At 32.3% G+C, this 19,956-nt stretch overlaps 3 protein-coding genes and 1 long non-coding RNA gene across 4 annotated transcripts; 2 read left to right on the forward strand and 2 right to left on the reverse strand.

The window, feature by feature from the left end:
• The first annotated feature begins 415 nt into the window (after positions 1 to 415).
• LOC110810451 (ATPase, F1 complex, delta/epsilon subunit) lies at positions 416 to 3,821 on the forward strand. The gene is made up of 2 exons (XM_022036649.2): positions 416 to 802; positions 3,230 to 3,821. The coding sequence occupies exons 1-2, from the start codon at positions 533 to 535 to the stop codon at positions 3,572 to 3,574; spliced, it is 615 nt and encodes a 204-aa protein (XP_021892341.1). The 5' UTR covers positions 416 to 532; the 3' UTR covers positions 3,575 to 3,821.
• Positions 3,822 to 4,132: 311 nt separating this feature from the next.
• LOC110810433 (uncharacterized) lies at positions 4,133 to 4,820 on the reverse strand. The gene has a single exon (XM_022036621.2). It carries the CDS (start codon positions 4,636 to 4,638, stop codon positions 4,171 to 4,173), a length of 468 nt encoding a protein of 155 aa, XP_021892313.2. The 5' UTR covers positions 4,639 to 4,820; the 3' UTR covers positions 4,133 to 4,170.
• A 620-nt stretch (positions 4,821 to 5,440) lies between these two features.
• Positions 5,441 to 9,284, reverse strand: QQT2 (P-loop containing nucleoside triphosphate hydrolases superfamily protein). Its single transcript, XM_022036648.2, has 6 exons — positions 8,868 to 9,284; positions 8,106 to 8,232; positions 7,762 to 7,988; positions 6,877 to 7,167; positions 6,059 to 6,264; positions 5,441 to 5,914 (listed from the first exon to the last, which is right to left on the reverse strand). Exons 1-6 carry the CDS (start codon positions 8,943 to 8,945, stop codon positions 5,626 to 5,628), a joined length of 1,218 nt encoding a protein of 405 aa, XP_021892340.2. The 5' UTR covers positions 8,946 to 9,284; the 3' UTR covers positions 5,441 to 5,625.
• Positions 9,285 to 16,329: 7,045 nt separating this feature from the next.
• Positions 16,330 to 18,866, forward strand: LOC148253182 (uncharacterized). The gene is made up of 2 exons (XR_015812783.1): positions 16,330 to 16,946; positions 18,646 to 18,866. It is a non-coding gene; the product is annotated as an uncharacterized LOC148253182 (long non-coding RNA).
• The last annotated feature ends 1,090 nt before the right edge of the window (positions 18,867 to 19,956 follow it).

Here is a 19,956-nt window from a genome sequence, read left to right on the forward strand (position 1 = left end):
AATTTTTAAAAAATATGTGATAATTGAGATTAAAAAAATAATAACAAAATTTTCCACTTGTCTGCCACGTGGAATCTCGAGGGCCGTCCGATCCGTGGCTGACCTTGACCCGACAAGCGCACGATGGTCATACGTTTTGTCCCCCTCTTTAAAACTCTTGATTGGACACTCGACCCGAAAGAATGCACTTCAAATGGGCCGGGAAGCCCGTTAAATTATCCGGCCCAGACCAAGTAAAATGAGAGTACTAAACTTGTTTGGGCCGAGGTAATCTGGTTCCATAAAAATAGGAAATTAATAAAATGTCAATAATTAAAAATATATTTAAGTTAGTAATAAAAATAGGCAAAATAGAGGAATTAGTACAGTAAATTTTAATTATATTTTCTCAAAAAAAATTGAAATATAAATAAATAAATAAACGAGAGATTCGATAGAAGAAGGGAGGGTGAGAGAACGCAAACTCAAAAACCCATTTCTGATCTTTACCAGATCAATCCAACGGCGGAAAGCTCCCAAGCGCGGCGACAAAATGTTCCGGCAAGCCACACGTGCTATCGTTCAACGATTCTCCGCAGCAACGACGATCAGGGGAGGCCGACAGTTCTCCACTGAGGTGCCGGCCACACCCACTGCCGACTCGGCCTTCGTCGAGGCATGGAAGAAGGTGATACCAAACATCGACCCTCCGAAGACCCCTTCTGCTTTCATGATCCCTCGCCCTTCCACTCCCTCTTCGATCCCTACTAAGCTCACTGTCAACTTTGTCCTCCCTTATCAATCTGAGCTCGCTACCAAGGAGGTCTGGTTCTTGCTTTGATTTCCTTTGCTTCAGTCGTTAGATTCGAAATATGTTTTCTTTGTGCGCTTGATTTTTGTTTTTTATGGCTTCTTGTGGGTATTTGTTTCTGCATCTGCATTTGGATTTGGAGTTGTTTGTGGTATTAATTGATTTGTGCTTTGATGTTGTATGACCTGAGATTCTCTTTAGACTTAAAACTTTTGGTTTATTTTCACTGATTGCTTGGGTCTGCTTTGTTAAATTATTCTTTTGAGAGATTTTGACATCTGGTCTGTGATTGGATTGAGAAATTGTGGAAGTTCATGTGTTAATTTAGGGTTTTTTCTAATCTGAGTTTAAATTGAGTTTGTAAAGAACATAAATTCATTTGGCTAATTCGCTAAACAATAGTGTATTTTTGTCTTTTGGATTTAAGAGGAATTCATTTTATTCATTGAGTTTGTGGGGAAGAGTTGGAGGATCGCTAGGCTGTGTTGGATACTGCATTTATTATTTAGTCTTCATTGTTTTATGTTCCCGTTGGTTCCTTATTTCTGTTGTTTTCTTACTAACATTGTTTTGGTCCTTAGTCATCTATATAGAAATGGATGGATTTGATACTATTATGCATTTTTCTCTAGATTATTTATATATAGACTCGAACACGTGGATTTTACCAGAAATATCCCGGTTTTAATATTTAAGAAAGTTAGCTACTTTAACATGTGGCAAAACTTTCGGAACTTTCAAGTTGAAAACTTGACGGATGCTTTCCTAAAGAAAAATCTGAAAGAAGCTGTTTTTATGCTGCCGGGAAGTGAAGTATGTCGTGGAAGCGAAAAGGTTGGGCTTGTCATTGTTGATTAAGACTTACCAGCGGACACTGGATGGAATGGCAGAGGCAAGAGTGTACAAAAAGCTACATACATGGTTGAGACTTTCACTCATGGAATGAGTGCTATGAATCAGCTAATCAGGTTGATATTAGAGAGGTGCCCTTGCCTCTTAAGAATATACAACATTCATATGTTTATAAGTGTCGTTGAAATTCAAAGAGGTTATGGAATAAGCTTTTGGTAAGTAATGATTAAGAAATTGAGATTGCCCTCGGTCATTGTTTGCCTTTGTGGAGAGCTGCTGGAATTGGAAATTAGCTGGAAGGGCAACATTGTGTTTGTAGAATTTTTAAGTAGTTCGATAGTTCAATGCTATGAGAAGTAACTGAAACTTCTGTGACATGGTTCAAATATATAAAACATGCAGAATATGGATACATGTATGAATAGAATGTACATTTGTGCATATAGACATGAATACAGATTCTAAATGTTACATGATTTATAAGAACCAGATGAACAGGCGGAGACTTGCTCTAGTACTTAAAATCTTGAATTTTTGCAAAAGTGAATGGCATTTTTAGCTGTCATTTACATCGTTATATGCTGTATGTTTTAGAAGGGTTTCTAATGTTTAGCTTGGTGTCGGATAGGCTTGGTTCTTCAATCTGTTGCTTGACCACCTGTTTCTAGCTTTCTGGTTTGTCTTCTTTATTTATTTTTAGTTCCCTTGCTACAAAAAAAAAAAAGGAGGAAAAGAAAAAAGAAAAAACCATATGGTAATTTTAGGGACTTATTTGGTAATCATTTTGTATATTTAGATGAAAATATCTCTACTTTAAATTATTTGTCCTTATTGGATGGATATACCCTGATTGTAACCAAAGCATCTATAACATATGATCACAGGAATTGTTTTTATTGGACAGGACAGGCTGTTATTGTTAATTTAATTTGTTTATGATCATTGTGCAGTAATATGCTCAAATGCTATATTGGTGGCTGAATTCTGAATTGTGAGTTATAATACATAAATTAACATTTTAGTGCCTACTCTGTATTTGACTTGCTCTGGAACAATCAGAGTAATCTTGTAAGGATCTTGCAGGAGTATATGGGAGAAGTGACAGTCTACAGGGATAAAAGCATATAAATGATATATATATAGGCACTGAAAATACCAAATGTTTTGAATTTACATTGCTTGAAATTTCTAGTGTTCTTTGAAGTTTAGAACCCTGCAGATGATATAATCGAAAGAAACTAAATTGTATATACCTTCTACCGTATGGAAATATTATTTTTGTGGAAATTCCCAAGTAGGTGTAAATTATTGTGTAGGAACATTATATAAACCATTCTGCTGTAAACCTGTACCCTGGGGTGGGAATGTGGTCTTGGTTTACTGCCTTTTTGTTCTTCATACAGCTCAAGAAAATATGACTGATGTTGTGATGCTTCCTGTTGTCTTTTGTTAATTTTATATCTCTACTTATGCTGAAATTCTTTATTAATAATCTGGGTTTCTCCTTGGTTTTCTTCATTTATTCAGTGGACTCTGTGTATAAGGCTTCCTAGTAGTTTTAATAATCTTTCTTGCTATTTATCTTAGGTTGACATGGTCATCATTCCAGCAACAACCGGGCAAATGGGTGTCTTGCCTGGACATGTACCTACAATTGCAGAACTGAAGCCCGGGATCTTGTCAGTGCATGAAGCAAACAATGTGACAAAATATTTCATTAGCAGCGGCTTTGCATTTATCCATGCAAATTCTGTTGCAGACGTAATTGCTGTTGAGGCGGTGCCACTTGATCAGATTGACCCTAGCCTGGTCCAGAAGGGTCTTGCAGAGTTCACCCAGAAGGTCAGTTCAGCTTCGACTGACCTTGAGAAAGCTGAGGCCCAGATTGGGCTTGATGTTCATAGTGCTCTCAACTCTGCTCTCTCAGGCTAATATGGTCTAGCATCATATTGATTTTTTACGTGTAGTTTTGCTTCTTGTTTTCATGAATCTCTGAATTCTCTCTATAATCAGAGAACTGGTTAGATGTCTTCCTTGTGATTTCCATAAAGTTGAAATAAATCTTTTGAGGAAGAAGATTATATCTTGTTTGCACCTTTTGTCTGTTTGTCCATGAGTTACTGACGTTACAGATTTGATGTTACAAAGAAAGTAAAAATAGCCTTTGGGCAATTTGTTATGGTTTCATCTTCTTTGATGAGATTGCTTGATTTTACTCGTCACATGGTAATCTAGCAAAATAACTTTGGATGATCTGCTTCTGATGTATATATTTTTAATCTGAATCTGTTTTTGATATTAACATCTGCTACCCTAGAAACTTATACACACTGTATAAACTATATATAGCAGAATGGATATATAATTATGTGGGTTAATATAGCTGCTTACATAAAATCCTCTACTAATTAAACAACAACAAATCATAGCATACAATTGGTGATGACTTCCATCCCACCTTATTCAATCATAGGATAAATTAATGGAATCTACTAAATATACAAATATATATATGTGTATATATAACTCTAATTGGCATAGCTACACATTCCATAGAGGCATGAACTGCCTTTCTTGCAATTATTAGTGCAACCTCCACAGTTTTTCTTGTCCAACATTGGGTTCACACACTTACCCTTACAGCAAATTTCGGAATACTTACACCTCTTACCACATCTTCCGCAGTTGAGCCTATCTCTCATTACATTTACACATCTCTTTCTGCAGCAATCAGGTCCTGGACTGCCCGTCGCACGACAAATCCTAGGGTATTTGTCACATGTTGTTGCCCGAGTCCTCTGTGCTAGAACACGGCCTATTCCTCGTAGAGAAGTTAGTCCTTTTACATCATCAACTCGACGAAGACCAGAATAACTACCATTATTGTTGTTTTCAAAAGAGAAACTTTGCTCTGATAATTTGTCACCAAGAGTGCTAGTAATGGCTATGGCCATGAGGGTGGATAAGAGAAGTAAAATCTTAATGAGGGATTTCATGATGTTGTAACTTAGTTTTCAGTCTTCTGAGATTTTGGGTATGATGAGAGGTTGTAAGCGGAATTTACAGAAGTTAAATCAATGGGAAACAAGTGGATTGGTATAAAGTATAAATGTATATGTATGTATATATGATATGCATAAAAATAGGCAGGAGTTATGTTAATGTTTTTGGACAAATGGAGAGATCTGCATGGGGTTTTATAGGGAAGATTAATGGTTTGGTCAAATTCAAAGAGTGCAGGAGATCGGAATTGACTAATGGAGTTAGGCTTTTAAAGAAATATTAAACCCCAAATTAGGCAAAAATATATATATATATATATAAACTTGTTAATCAAGTAATTAAGGGTACAAGCAATTGCTGGACAGTTTATAGTTGACTTGTGTTTGATCGTTTTGAAGTTGTTCAAACTTAATTATCCAAATTTTCTCGAGAAAATTTCCAAGAAATGTTTCTAAAACCGTTATAAAAGCACTTGTACACTTCAGTCTCTGTTATGACTAATTATATTACAATCACATGCTAATTTATTTGTAGGATTCACCCAAAAGATAATATATTATCTTTCACAATTCTACCATAACCTCTACAAAGATTCTTTAGTTATATATATATATATCATATAATTCTTAATATCAGATGGTTAAGATTGTAAATCAAAACTATAAATCAAACCCTCTTAATTTCTTTCCATACAAGCTCTAGATTTAGGAATTGTATTTTCATTTTCACCAATTTTGCAAGAAACTTAAATTATAACATTTGAAAGCAGCAAATTCAATTTCAAATTCACAAGGCTCCAAACAACATTCTTGAAATTAATTAATCCTTATAAATGTATGTCAGTATCTTGCTTGAGTTAGGCTAATCTTTAAGTACACTGTGAATCTGAAGGAAGAGTGATTCAACCATTCACAAGAAAAGTAATATACCATGCCTAACTTTAAACTTCCCATTTAGACACAAATTTTAGTTTGAAGTTTCTAAAAGGAGAACTTGGCAACTTCCTCATCTTCATCATTATCATCTTCATCTATATAATCTTCCTCTTCGCTTAACGCCTCGTAATCATCTTCATCATCCTCCTTCCCTTCTTCATATTCCTCCTCCATCAATGTTCTGCTCTTGCCATCTTTATCCTTCAAACCCGTGCTCAAAACCACAGTTTCTCCTCTGGATTTTTCCATATCCATTCTCAACTTATCCATGTTTTCGCGCCTGCGCTCTTCTTCCAAGCGCTGCTTTTCTGCTCGTCTCTTGTCAAGATCAGCCCTAGAGAAACAAATATTTACAGTACAAACATGAAATTTGATTATTTTATCTGGCTTCTAGGTTCTATAAGTTAGGGAACCAAGGCACATGCTAACTAGTAACAGTACTTCAGAAAGTAAAAAAATAATCAAGTTAAGGAAATACTTGTAGTTTTCCATATATTCTTCAGCGCTTGCTTCAACGGCCTTAAAGAAGGCGTCCATTCCAGCACCAGAAACCGCAGATACCCCAACAGACTGTAAATTTCTATAGAATTCATCAAGTGCTAGAGAGAGGCTGTGAGTTAAAGTTGATGTGTACGTGTTATCTGAACTAGTTGCTGCTTGAAATGCCTCAAAATCTTGCATCCACTGCATGCACAGAAATTTATTATGAAGTGCGGACCTCCCCTTTGCCAGTTAAAGAAGCACAACAAAAATGTAAGATGTGCGCATATGAAAATTTATCACAATGGATACACCTAGAAACTGTTTCAAAATTATATTTCTATATTCTCCTAAGTAATCACACTAATAGAACTGAAAAGACCTCTTCCTAATGTCTTACTGTAAATTAAGAAAAGAATACAAGACCAATATTCAGACTTGCTCTAGAAGACAAAAACTATCTATTTATCCCTTTGTAGTGTATCAATGACATTTCCAAAATCTTCATTTCTAATAATGTTATGACCTAACAAAATGATCCAAAAATAATGCATCCATCTATCCCTTAAATTTTAAAGCCCACAAACTTCACCCTCAACCGCTCTAACATTCCTTTCTTTCCAAAGCACCTAAAAAACAGTCAATGGAATTAGGTTAGCAATGTTTTTTTTACTGTTCCAAAACCCAAAAAGATAAGGACTTGTTGGATTCAGCAGGTTTAAACATGTACCACCCGTTAAGCAATAAACAATGAACTAAATTCAAATTCAGTGTATTCATTTATGTAATCACCAAAAAATGCAACAGAAGCAATACCTCCAGAGCAAACTCGTGTTTAGCCACATCAGTCTTGTTGAATGCCAGCACAAGTGGCAACCGCGTTTTGTAGAGGATACTACAAGCATAAAGCATATTGCTCATGAAAGTAATTGGACTTGCTGAACGAGGTGTATCAACAACATAGGCAATTACAGTTGGAAAAGTTGAAGCGAAAGCTTCTGTGATTATAGCTCCTGAAGCAGACCAAGTGAAAATCTCAATTTGACCAGGTGTATCCACAAGAACGTAGTCAAGCTGATCTGCTCTCTTCTCAATAACAGAAACAACCTGATTTTGAAGTTTCAAAGGAAGAAGAAAATAAGATAGAAAACCAAGACATATATCATCCTAATAAGAGTCCTCACACTTCATTTTTATTTCCTTGCTTTTTCCAGTACTTGTTTGAATTCTAATTCATCACATAGATTAAGTTTCCATCCCTTGAAACAAAAACAAAAAATTCTTCTTATTCATGCAATAAATTTCCTGATTCATCAACCAAAGCATACTGACTTCTTGAAAAGGCAGTTTGCCAGTTAAAAAAAGATGAGAGGATTCTGCAACAATGTCACCAGTATGTACATGAGCTCCTAGCAAACTGATAGGTGGTGGTCAAGTGGCCAAGAAAGAGAAAGGGCTTTATGAAAACAGGTCAGGAGGTTGAGATGGAGATCAAAGGAGTAGTTGAAAATGCATTTTGAGGTCATAAGGCTTCAATAAAAACCCTTCCTAAAATTCTCAAAAAAACAAATTTGCTAAACAAGAAATACTTATGACGATGATTTTTACATCTGAAAATAAAATCCTGTCGGATAAAAATCCCTTAAACCAACACATCCTAGGTGGAAAAATCCTCTAATTCTGACACCACAAACACTTTACCTCATCAAACTTTGTAGCAAACAAGTTCAGTGATGTCAAAATGCCACCGTTAGGTCCAAGATTAAACTGTTTCATCACTTCCTTGTACCGCACAGTGTCTCTTATGTCAATGTTTGCACCAAAAGGAAGAGTCATTACAGCAGGATCAAGGTTCATCACATAACCTCGAATGTTTGATGCTTGTGTATGGCAAACAAGACGATGAAGAAATGTTGTTTTTCCACTTCCTAAGCAACCCAAAAAGGTGTCAGATGCTATACTCACGGAAGAAATAACAATGGTCCAATGAGAAGTCAATCAAATATAACCATAGTTGGAGGAAAAATAATACTTCATCAAACTACCTGCCATTCCAACAACTAGAATAATAACAGGTTTTCTCTTGAAGTTGCTTGACGAAGACCGAGCCCGCCCACCAATATTCAGCTTGTCCATTGATTCAGATAGCTCAGAATTTTCTGAGCTAGTGCCCTTCACAACAAAATCAAACGATTAAAATCATTTACTCAACCAAGAAAGTATAAATGAAGACAAAATTGCCAATGAAATTCATGAGAAGAAGAGCCATTTTGAGCGGAGAAAAGGAAAACTATAATCTTAATTAAATTTCAGATATTTTCTGCCAAAAGAAGATTAAAACTATGACTTCATTTAACCTACGTTAGACCTAACATAACTTCCCAAAATCAAGTCCACTTCGAGCTTCCTTTTACAAGGCAACATATGTAAAAACTATTGAAAAACCAAACCATGACAATGTTTACACATGCAAAAGCCCAAAATAGATAAACAAAACCACAGAGAGGACGGTGCAAAACCCAACAGCCGACAGAGAAAAGTGTCCCGGATGGCAGATTAATTACCGGCCCATGAATCTACTGAACGACGACACTTAACCAACAAAGAAAGCAATTGAAGACAGACTGAAAGATTACCAATTCCATAATAGACCAAAAATCATCAAGCATTAAGGAGTTAACTAAGCCTCAGAACACTCGATTTCAAATACTAGAAACCCCGATGCTGAAAAACAGCAGAATATAGACGTATTCGAGATATTAAATATCCAATCCCAAATCAGATAAGCTATGCATAAACTATAGTACCTGAGTATCTGTCTGCATTGAAGTGCTTCCCTCGGCTGATTTCATGTTCTGATTCTCATTATCAGAATCAATTTCCATGCTGGTGGCGTCGGAGATGACGCAAGAAGCAGCCAACAAGATGGTAAAATTTGGGGTTTTGGGTTTTAGGTTCCGCGCGTAGAGAAGGTGAGCAAAGAAGAAATGGGGATTTAGGGTTTCAGGTTTAGAAGCAAATCAGGAAGTGGATTGCTGGCTTCCGGTGAAGAAGAGAAGAACGAATGACGAACTGTGTGTCTGTGTCTTCGGAAAGAGGAGAAGAGACGAGAGAGAGAGCGGGAGAGGCGGCTCAGTTCTGCAACATCTGAGGAGAAACTGCTTCTCAAAGTTCCAGGCTTTAACGTCTGAGTTTCAGCCTTCACGACCTCTGATGATCATTTCCAAGTCAATGGAAAAAAAAAAAAAAAAAGCCAATTATTTAAAGTTCAATTTATATATTTTATTTTTTAATTTATTTAATTTGATTTTTTTAATATATAGTTAAAGAAAGTATTTATTTTTATTAATAGATGGGATTAACAAAATAAAAAATAATTTTTAATAAATAAATAAATTCATACATAATTTAATAGTTAAAAATTCCTCACTTCCACTTTGAAATTATAATTTAAATTTTATTAAAAATATTAAATTTATAATTTTATGAATAATTTATTTATTTATAATATTTAATTTAATATAATAAATAATTAAATTTATTAAATTTAATTTTAACGAATTTATTATATTTTTAAACAAAATAATATTTTATAATAATTAAATTCTCTTAATTAGAATTACAATTCTAACAAAATTAATATTATAAAAAAAATGAGTAAATTTTTTGACTTAAAAAAGCATTAATTATATGCCAATTTTCATATAGAGAGACTTAACTATATTCTAAAATTATAAATAAATTACATATTTTCTCATTTAATTTTTAAATTAGATAAATTATTATACTAATTTTTAATTTTTAATATTTATTTCATTAGTGTCAAACATCTAATTTCTTTCAATTTTCTAACAAAAATTAATTTTAATTAATTAAATTAATAACAAATATTAAGTATTTATTATTATTATTAATTTACCTAATTAGTGAAAGTCACCTTTTGAGTTGTTTTTTAAAATGTTTAAATACAACATAATTATTTTAAACTTTTTTTTTAATTAAAAAAATAGAAGTAAATTCAATGTTTAGAACAAAATATGAAAGATAAGTATTAATTTAATAATTTATTTTTTTAATATAAATATATATATATATATATACATGGTAAAAGATAATTTATGTTTGAACGACACTTTTAATAATTTTATTTTTAATAACTATAATATAAATTTTTATATTTTATATAAAATTTAAGAATTACACACCATTCACAATTTAAACATAAAAGAGGCTTTGAATTAAAGCATTTTGTATTTCTCAACAAGTACTATACAAGAATCTGAGTTTCCAGCATCCCCAAAATCAACTAGAACATAATCAAATAACCCTATTGACAAACAAAAGAATATCCTCTAAGCTTTCCAAGAACTCAAAAATGGAGTCAGTGGTTATTCCCAGTAACAGTCTTGTGCCCTTCCCCGGGACTAGGACCAGAGTCCTTAATCTCCCCCAAGCTCTGGTACCCGTGTCCCACACCAGGACTTGGCCCTGATTTCTTCACTTCATTCAGAGATAACCCTTTTAAAATCTCCTCAACATGACTCTTCTCCGAGCTCGGAGCCTCCTTCATTGGCCGGGCTGCTTCTGTTGCAGGCAACAATGGAGAAGAACCAAGAAGAAGAAGAAGTAGTACAAGTAGAAGAAGAAGAAGAAGAATGGTGGGGAAAGTGGAAGACTTGTTTGGTGGTTTGTTCATTTCTTTGAGATGTGGTATGTGTACAAGAAAGATTGTGTGATTTTGTATGTTGGGTATTGTAATATATATTGTTGTACGTGTATGTATATATATATATATATATATATATATATGTGTGTGTGGGAGTTATGAAATAATGAAAAAAAATCCAATGGTTGGCATGTGAAATTGACTAAATTAAATTTGTAAGTGAACTGTTCAAAAGCATGTGAGATTTTTGGAAATGTAGAGAGAGAGAGAGAGAGAGAGAGAGAGAGAGAGAGGTGGCGCCACCTACAAGTTTCAACGCTGAGGGAACCAACAAGGCAAGTTCTTTTATCTTTTTTTTTTATTTTATTTTCTTGAACAACTAAAATATTTATTTTTTAAATAAAAAAAAAAATCATAACATGCAATATTATTATCACCTTTATAATCAAACTATTTACGATACCAATTTTTATAATCAATCATAATTTTTTAGTTTAATATAATTAAAAATTTAATTTATTAGTACATTTATAAAATTATAATAATAAAATTGTACTAAATTTCAACAAATTTATTATATTTTTAAACAAAAAAAAATATTTTATAATAAAATTTACTTAAATATAGAACTTAATTGTTTATATATATATAGGTGTGCATGATTGGATTGGATCAAAATAAAAATTTGGACACCAAATAATAGAATTGTACTTTCTAATATAAGATGATCTAAACTCCTAAACTTCAATCATGAAATCCGAAAATTTGGAAAAAAAAAAAAGAAAAAGGAAGTGAAAAAGACAAGCATCATTCTTGAGACCTATAATAATGAAGAGCATAGAACTTCAAAACTATATATATATATATATAGATATATATAGTTTCATTGAATCTGTTCCCTTTAAGGAAAATGACTTGACAATGTAGTGATCCATAGCCTAATCAAGACCCATAGCTATATTTTTTTTTCAATCTAATGCTAGAAATCAATAATGATAACGTGACGAATCTTTAATCTATAAAAACAACGTGATATTAAATCAATTGATTTAACATTTAGAAAGTTGTAGTCTTTGTCGTAATCTTTAATTTTTTGGAAATGATTTTTAATTTTTTTTGGGTTTAATTATTGATTTTAATTTGTAGAATAGTATCGTATAAATCTCTTAACTCTAAACTATGTTACCCTTTTCGATTTGATCGCAAAATTAAAAGAGAAAGAGAAAGGAGGCAAAAATGTGAAAGAAATTTAAATTTCAGTGCATTAAAATTGACCTGACCGTTGTATAACTGTAAATTTAAATTGAACGTACGTTAAACAATATATATTTAAGATGAGATACGATGGTAGATACATAAAAAATAAATAAATAAATTCAAAAGATATTAAGTATTATACGAAATATAAAAATCATAAAGATTAGACGTTGAACGTGAGTTGATTATGTCTATTAACATATTTAATCTCGTAACAACCAAACTTTGAAAATCTTATATATAGTTTATATATAATTTTTTATAACATGGTATAGGTTTGAATTAGAATCAAAACTAATTTTACATTTGAATATGTTCTACCTACTCAATACAAACTCATAATATATATTTATATATATGACCATTTGGCATCCTCATAAAGTATATACAAAGAATAAGTAATTAAAGCAATCAAAAACTTCATAGATTGAAAAAGAAATTCTCCAAACCCAAAAAAAAAAAAAAAGGAATCTTTGTTAGATTTAGACGGTGGAAAGTTTCCCATAATATATTTTCTAAAATAGAAAGCTTTCCTAATTTAATTTATGAAATGACTTTGACCTACCAAACCCAAGTCAAAATTTGCACTTACCTTCCTTATTAAATTTATACAAATTAAACACTAATAATACGGTAGTAATTGAATGCCACGATTTCAAATTTACCAAAAAACATATATTTCGCTACTCTTCGAGTGTATTATTGATTGTCAACGGACAGTTTATAATAGTTAATTTAGTAAGATAAAAAAGTTAACTTATTGATGTGTTGGTAGAATAGTAATTGTCAAAAATATTTCGTAACAGTTAAATTTTCCTAATTGAATTAGTCACGACGGGTGAAAAAAAATACTAATAAATTTGGGTTGATTCATTGACTTATAAATTTATAGTTAATTAGTATAAATTAAATACTAATAATACTAAGAACATGTATCTGGTTATTTTATTAAGATACTATTGACTATCAACGGACAATCTATAATACTTAAAAAAATTTAACTCATTAGTGTATTGATCGGATTGTAGTGAGTAAAAATATTTCGTGATAGTTAGATTTAGAAATGGAATAACAGAAGAATCGAACTGAACTCAAATGATTTTTACCGGTGAAAGTAGTCTGCTTAAATATGATAAAAATAAGCAAATACAAACTGACTACTAATTCATAATTAATAATTTTTAAATATATAATAAAATTCTCTTAATCGAATTAGTCACCGCGGACGAAAACTTGATTTAATATTTTTTAAAAAAATTATATAGATTTAATAATTTGTAATATTAATCTAATCATTTAAGAGAAAACTAAGTAAAGGAGTAGTCCAAATTCTCTGTATCTTTTTATATGGAACTGAAATTTTTGAAGCAGATTGTTTGGACTTTCCATTTTGGGGTCAGCATTTTGAAATTTATTTGTCACGTTTGCAAAATAAATTTAATTCATATTTTATTTTATACTATAAGAAAAATATAATAGCTTGAAAATATTTGTCAAAAATAAAAAAATAGTGAGAGATAATCTAATTAAAAAATAAAAATAAAAACTATACTTTAAAAAGTTAATTTAAAATAAAACTATGTGTATTATTATTATTATTAATATTATTATTATTTCAATTTTAATGTACTTTTAAAATGCAATATTATTCTAAATTTATATTTTTTATATAAAATAAAGTAATTTTATTAATTTCCATAATATTATTTTTTATCCTCCCTACGTGCCCCTTTCACACGTTTGACAAAAGGTCAAAGCCAGGGCAGTGCCCTACGACCTAACCTAACTTGTTGGGCAAGTTTCCATTAATAGTTAAAAATAAAGTAGCTATTTTGTCACACGTCCCACGTAAAATAAGATCAAGCACTGTAAAATTTAAATTCGTTAATCGTATTTTTTAAAATTTTAAATTCAGAAAAACTAACGGTTATAAAAGATATTAGTTACCCGTTATGGAATGTACTTTGGTTAATTACGATTAGCATGTCTAATCATTTATTTTTTTTAGTTATTATATGGATTTTTTATTTTTATTTGTCATCGTCATTTGTTCATTTATTTATTTATTTACTTATTATTATTATTGTTGTCGTTCTTTTTTTTTTTATATAAAAAAAAAATTATATTTCTTTATCTTAATTTCTATCGGATAAGGAGTTGGAAGATAATATACCTTGGTATATAGTTATAATAAATGGTATAAAGAGAGATGTCATACCAATAACTTTGAATTAATACTTCTCTCTTCCGTTTATTCTCTGTCAAAATACAATTAGAAACTTGCGGTAATTAAAATCATATAATGGAAGAAAAGCATCACTTACTCCCTCTTGTATCATCTCTTTTTTTTCCTTTATGACTCACAACTTTTTTATCTCGTTACATCGTCTCTTTCTTAGATTTACTTATTTGAGACAATTAAAAAAATATACTTATAGACGAGAGTGTATCATCTTCATCGTGGGTATTGGCTCATGGACATGTGGAGATCATCAATTGTGCTGACGTATAGTAGATATTCTTTCATTATATGCGACTATTTTCTCTATCATCAAACGACATTATACTCGAAAGCTTTTTTTTTTCTCTTTTACACGTCACTCCTTACTCTTTTTTGTTTAATCTTATTTATTTTTTGGCCAGGCCAACTCAACACGAGCTTTTTATGGATTATCTTTTTCACACGTGTGATGCTTCTTTATTGACTCCCACGCACACCTCTCTTACCATAACTTGCAAACTTAATTGAAAGAAGACAAAGAAGAAAGTTCTTCAAAAATAACCTTAGATATTATAAACTTATTTCAAAATAATATCTTTTTTTTTTTTTTGTAGAATGAGAAACAAAAGTTTAAAAAAAAATTTAAAAGATCGTCATGCACATTTATGACCAAGAGACACCAATGATATCGTCAGTGATAAGTTATTGGAGATCATTCGGTACTTGAACATGAGAACAAACCAAACAATATCTTTTTAGAATTTTAAGTTCGATGACGAGTCCCTCGTTAAAAGGGCGTCATTTTGTCAAGTCTAATAGGACTGGACTTCCATGCGAGTTAAAACTTTTTCTCCTTTTCATTTTGGAAATTTGAGGGCTGAATCTTTTTATTTTTACTTTGCCCGAAAGAAGACAAATAAGTCCACACATGATCCTTTTTTTCCTCCCCACCACACCTTCCCTCTCCTCCCTTTTGTTTTTCTTTCTCTTATTTTTCCTTTTCTTCTTTTTCTTTCCTTTTTCATGGTTTTCTTCCTTCATTTATTCTCATTCTTAATTTCTTTTTCTTTTGCTTCCTCTTATTCTCTTATTTTTTTATGTTTTTTTCCTTTCTTCATGAAATACTTATAGAAGTAATATAAGAATTAAAAATACAAATAAAAAATAAAGATAACATTAAAAATAAAATATAAATATAAATAAATAAATTAAACAACAATAATAATAATAATAACGACGACAATAATAAATTTATTTTCATTAAAAAAATTTAAAATGAATTTCGTCATCATTATTACTACCCGTTATTATTATTTTTATTATATATTTATTTAACTATTTTATTTTAAACGGATAAAATTGTAGTATAACATAAATGACGTAAAAATTATTATTATTTAACAATGGAGACGTGCAAATTAGACGAAAATAACAAAATTAATATGAATTTTGAACAATATGTTACAATTATTTTTTTTAATAGAAATTATAATTCATTCTCTCATTTATAAGTATAGAATTTGGACACAAACTCATGAAGTTGTATCATCTTAGTTACGATTCTCACCACCATTTTATTTATTTTAATAGTTGATTTTTAAGGAATAATTATTTAATTAAAACTTGTATAAAGTGTATAAAACTTGAATTTTTTTTTCTGATTTTTTCAAAAATAGTAATCATTTCCTAAACCGAAATTTTTGAAAAATAAGCCTTGTAGATAAGAAGCAAATTAAAAGTATAGATTTTAGTTCGAAATACTAATATATATATACATATATATGTGTGTGTGTGTGTGTGTATACACCATATAAATATAGCATAAAACAAAGAATTAATAACAACCTTATAAATACTATAATATATAATTTATTAATGTTCCGTGGAAGGTAAACCAAAGTAGGATGGTATATATCATTTTCACAATATTCTAAGCTAATAATATCTTTTGCTTTAAACTACAAAATTAACACTAATTTAAATATTAGAATCTTAATTTTTCACGTGAGAGGTTCCTTGTTGGCTCGGTCTCCCCAACTAGTGGCACACATGCATATTACACACACGTATATATATATATATATACATATATGTGTGTGTGTGTGTGTGTGCATAGAACTTTGAAAACTAAGGATGGATAGCACGTAACGTGAAGTTGACGGATGCGTTACCCAGGAAGACCGCACACATATTCATACAGTCACAGAAACCTATAGATATAGCTTGCAATTGTGGGCTCTACCAACAAATCAATTCGTTAATATATATATATATAATTCCCAACAATTACTTAGTTTTCTACGCCGGCGTAAGTTCCAGCTAAGCCGCGTGTTCAGTATATGTTATATGTATATATATATTGTAATAACTGGAAAAAAAAAAGGAGAGAGAGGGAAGGGAAAACGACTTAGTTTTATACAGGGGAGAAAACGATGTCGTTTTGGAAAGAGAAAAACGATATCGTTTTGCAACGAGGAAAACGACGCCGTTTTGAGAAAAAATTGGGATGATATAAGTAGGGGGCGAGGGAAGGAAGGAGGAGAAAGAAAAAGAAAAAAAAAAGGGAAAAAGAACAGAGGAAAAAGGGGAGCGGGAAAGAGAAAGAGGAGATGAAGGAAGGTTCTAGAAGGGGAGATGAAGGAAGTTTCCAGAAGGAGAGAGAAAGGAAGCGGAACGGAGAGAAGAGGAGATCGCGGATGGTGATAGCGCATTCGGCCGAAAAAAGGAAGATAGAAATGAGAGGTACGATAACAAACTTCAAATACGTGTGTTGATTTGAGTTTGAAATGTTTGGATATTCGGCGTGCGTGGTCACGGCTTACGGAAGTAGCGGTGTACGGAGGAGGCCGTGTAGGGTGAGTATGTGTAGCAAGGCGGGTGGAAGGAAATTGGCCGCATGAGAATCACGGGAGGAGAGAGGGAGAAGGTGCCGGCACGGGTGGAGGTTGGGAGAGAGATAGGAGTGTGGAGTGAGTGGAGGTCAGGAGAGAGAAAGAGGTGTGTGAACTGTGTGAGAGAGAGCGGGTTGTGTGAGCAACGTGGGAGGAGAGAGGAAGATGTGTGAGGTTAGTGAGCGGTGTGAGAGGGAACGAGTTGTGTGAGCAACGCGGGGAAAGAGAGAAAGATGTGTATGAATTGTGTGAGAGTGAGCAGGTTGTACGAGCAACGCGGGAGGAGAGAGGAAGAGGTATGAGGTTAGTGAGCTGTGGGAGAGGGAAAGGGTGGTGTGAGTAACTCGGGAGGAGATAGAAAGATGTTGTGGCGTGAGGACGTAGTCCGAGAGAGAGATAGGGAGAGGCAGTGGGTGAACGCTGGGGAAGGGAAGGATCCGCGGGGTGAGTGAGGTGAGAAAGATGGTGTGGCGGGAAGATGTAGTCCGAGCGAGAGATAGGGAGAGGTAGTGAGTGAATGCTAGGGAAAGGAAGGGTCCGCCGGGTGAGTGAGATGCTTGAAGGAGTGGAGTGGGGTAGCTGGAGCCTTGGGGGAGAAGGACGGTGTGAGTAGGGGCACCTAGGACATGTCGCAGGTAGCGAGCGGAGAGAGGCAATGGGAGAGAATGAGTAGTGTGTGTGTGTGTGGCCCGATGGGGGTCGATAGGTGGACGATGGTTGCCGATGTTGGTGATGCAAGTGAATGAAAATGGTGTGCGTGCGTGGCCTGGTATAAGTCGAGAGATGGTTAGTGGTCGCCGATATCGGTGACGGGAGAGAATGATCAGAGTGTGTGTGAGTGGCCTGGTATAGGTCGAGAGATGGCTAATGGTCGTCGATGTTGGTGACACAAGTGAATGAAAATGGTGTGCGTACGTGGCCTGGTATGGGTCGAGAGATGGTTAGTGGTCGCCGATATCGGTGACGGGAGAGAATGATCAGAGTGTGTGTGAGTGGCCTGGTATAGGTCGAGAGATGGCTAATGGTCGTCGATGTTGGTGACACAAGTGAATGAAAATGGTGTGCGTACGTGGCCTGGTATGGGTCGAGAGATGGCTAGTGGTCGCTGATATAGGTGACGAGAGAGAATGATCAGGGTGTGTGTGAGTGGCCTGGTATAAGTCGATAGATGGCTAACGGTCGCCGATGGTGGTGACGAGAGAGAATGATTAGAGTGTGTGTATGTTGCCCGATAGGGGTCGGTAGGTGAATAATAGTCGCTGATGAAGGTGACGAAAATGATTGAAAATAGTGTGCGTGTGTGGCCCAATAGGGGTCGATAGGTGGTTAATGGTCACCGACCTTGGCGGTGGATGGTATCACTGGCACGCCTGGAGTGCCGTCAGGGAATGGAAACCCTGGGTAGGTAGGATTGTAGGTACAGGAGGGGAAACTGGAGTTCAGTAGTGAACTGTTGGTAAAGGCATATGGTTTTATATTGTTGCATTTCACACTTGTATTTTGAGTTTTACTGTACTGAGTTAAATGAACTCACTCTTTCATTTTTACAGATGATGTAGGGACGAAGTCCGGACCGAAGTTGTTGGATTCTAAACCTAGTGTGTAGAGTAACATGATGAAAATTTTCGTTTTTTTCTTGACCGAATGGAATGTATAAAATTGATGGTAGCATAGATATTGAGTATGATTGTATTGTGTGCGATGTCTTGTACATGATTGTAGGTTTATCTTGATTATTGAATGAAGGATTGTGCTAGTATTTCCTTGTGCATGACCGATTATTTATAAAATTGGTTGCTTTGTTAATTACGTACAACTTGCGTCACACACATATATATATATATAATTCCCCACCAAAAGAAATTTATAATTTAATTAAAAAGCATATAGTTAATAACATGTTTTTAAAAAATAATAAAATTAATAAAATGGAGACTTGATTGATTTAAAATGTTGAATTGATTTTTTAATTCAGTGTAGTTAATATAACTAATAAAATGTAATTTTCTAGTAAGATTTATTTTATTAAAAAATATAATATATTAATTGTGATTTTTAAAAAAATATTTATTTTACTCGTAAATATAATAAAATAATTAAAATTTATTTGAATTTATTATTTTAATTTCATAAATAAATTATCAGTTTGACGGAAATAGGTATTATAATTAATTATTATTATTTTATAATTTAAATTTATAATTTTTGTATAAAATATAAAGTCGTGTTATTTTAACTTTTAAATAACGAAGAATTTTTATAAATTATTACATAAATTAACATAGTAACAAATAAAAATTAATAATAAATGAGAATTAATAAAATATAGTTATATCTAATGAGATACTTACACTTTTAAATAAGCAAAAAAATATATATATTATAGTGTTTGCATTTTTAAATCATTTAAATTATCTTTAAAAATAATACAAAATTTATATAAAAAAATTATTTATGAATCTAATAAAATGATATAAATTAAGTTCATATTTAATTAAACTAATTATCGATTTAAAAGGATTTAAATAGTGTATTATTTTATTTTATTTTTTTGAAAATTCACCATAAAAATCCAAAATTTATGTACACACTTAAAATTTCTATTATTATAATACAATCTACACCTAATATAGAATGTATAAATAGATTTTCATAATCTGTAAATTATTCTAAACATAATTGTAGATTTAGATTTTTTTAAAAAATAAATAATATGGTATTAAAAATCATATCAAACCATAAGGGTAGATACATATTTAATTATTTTGGATATCCCTTGATTTTTGGGTAAATTAATTACATAAGAGTGATTATAAAAATAATCAACTGTAATTAATTTTATCCAAAAGAAGCCAGATTAT

This window comes from Carica papaya, chromosome 6, assembly GCF_054855325.1.
Source record: "Carica papaya isolate Zhongbai chromosome 6, ASM5485532v1, whole genome shotgun sequence".
NCBI lineage: Eukaryota > Viridiplantae > Streptophyta > Magnoliopsida > Brassicales > Caricaceae > Carica > Carica papaya.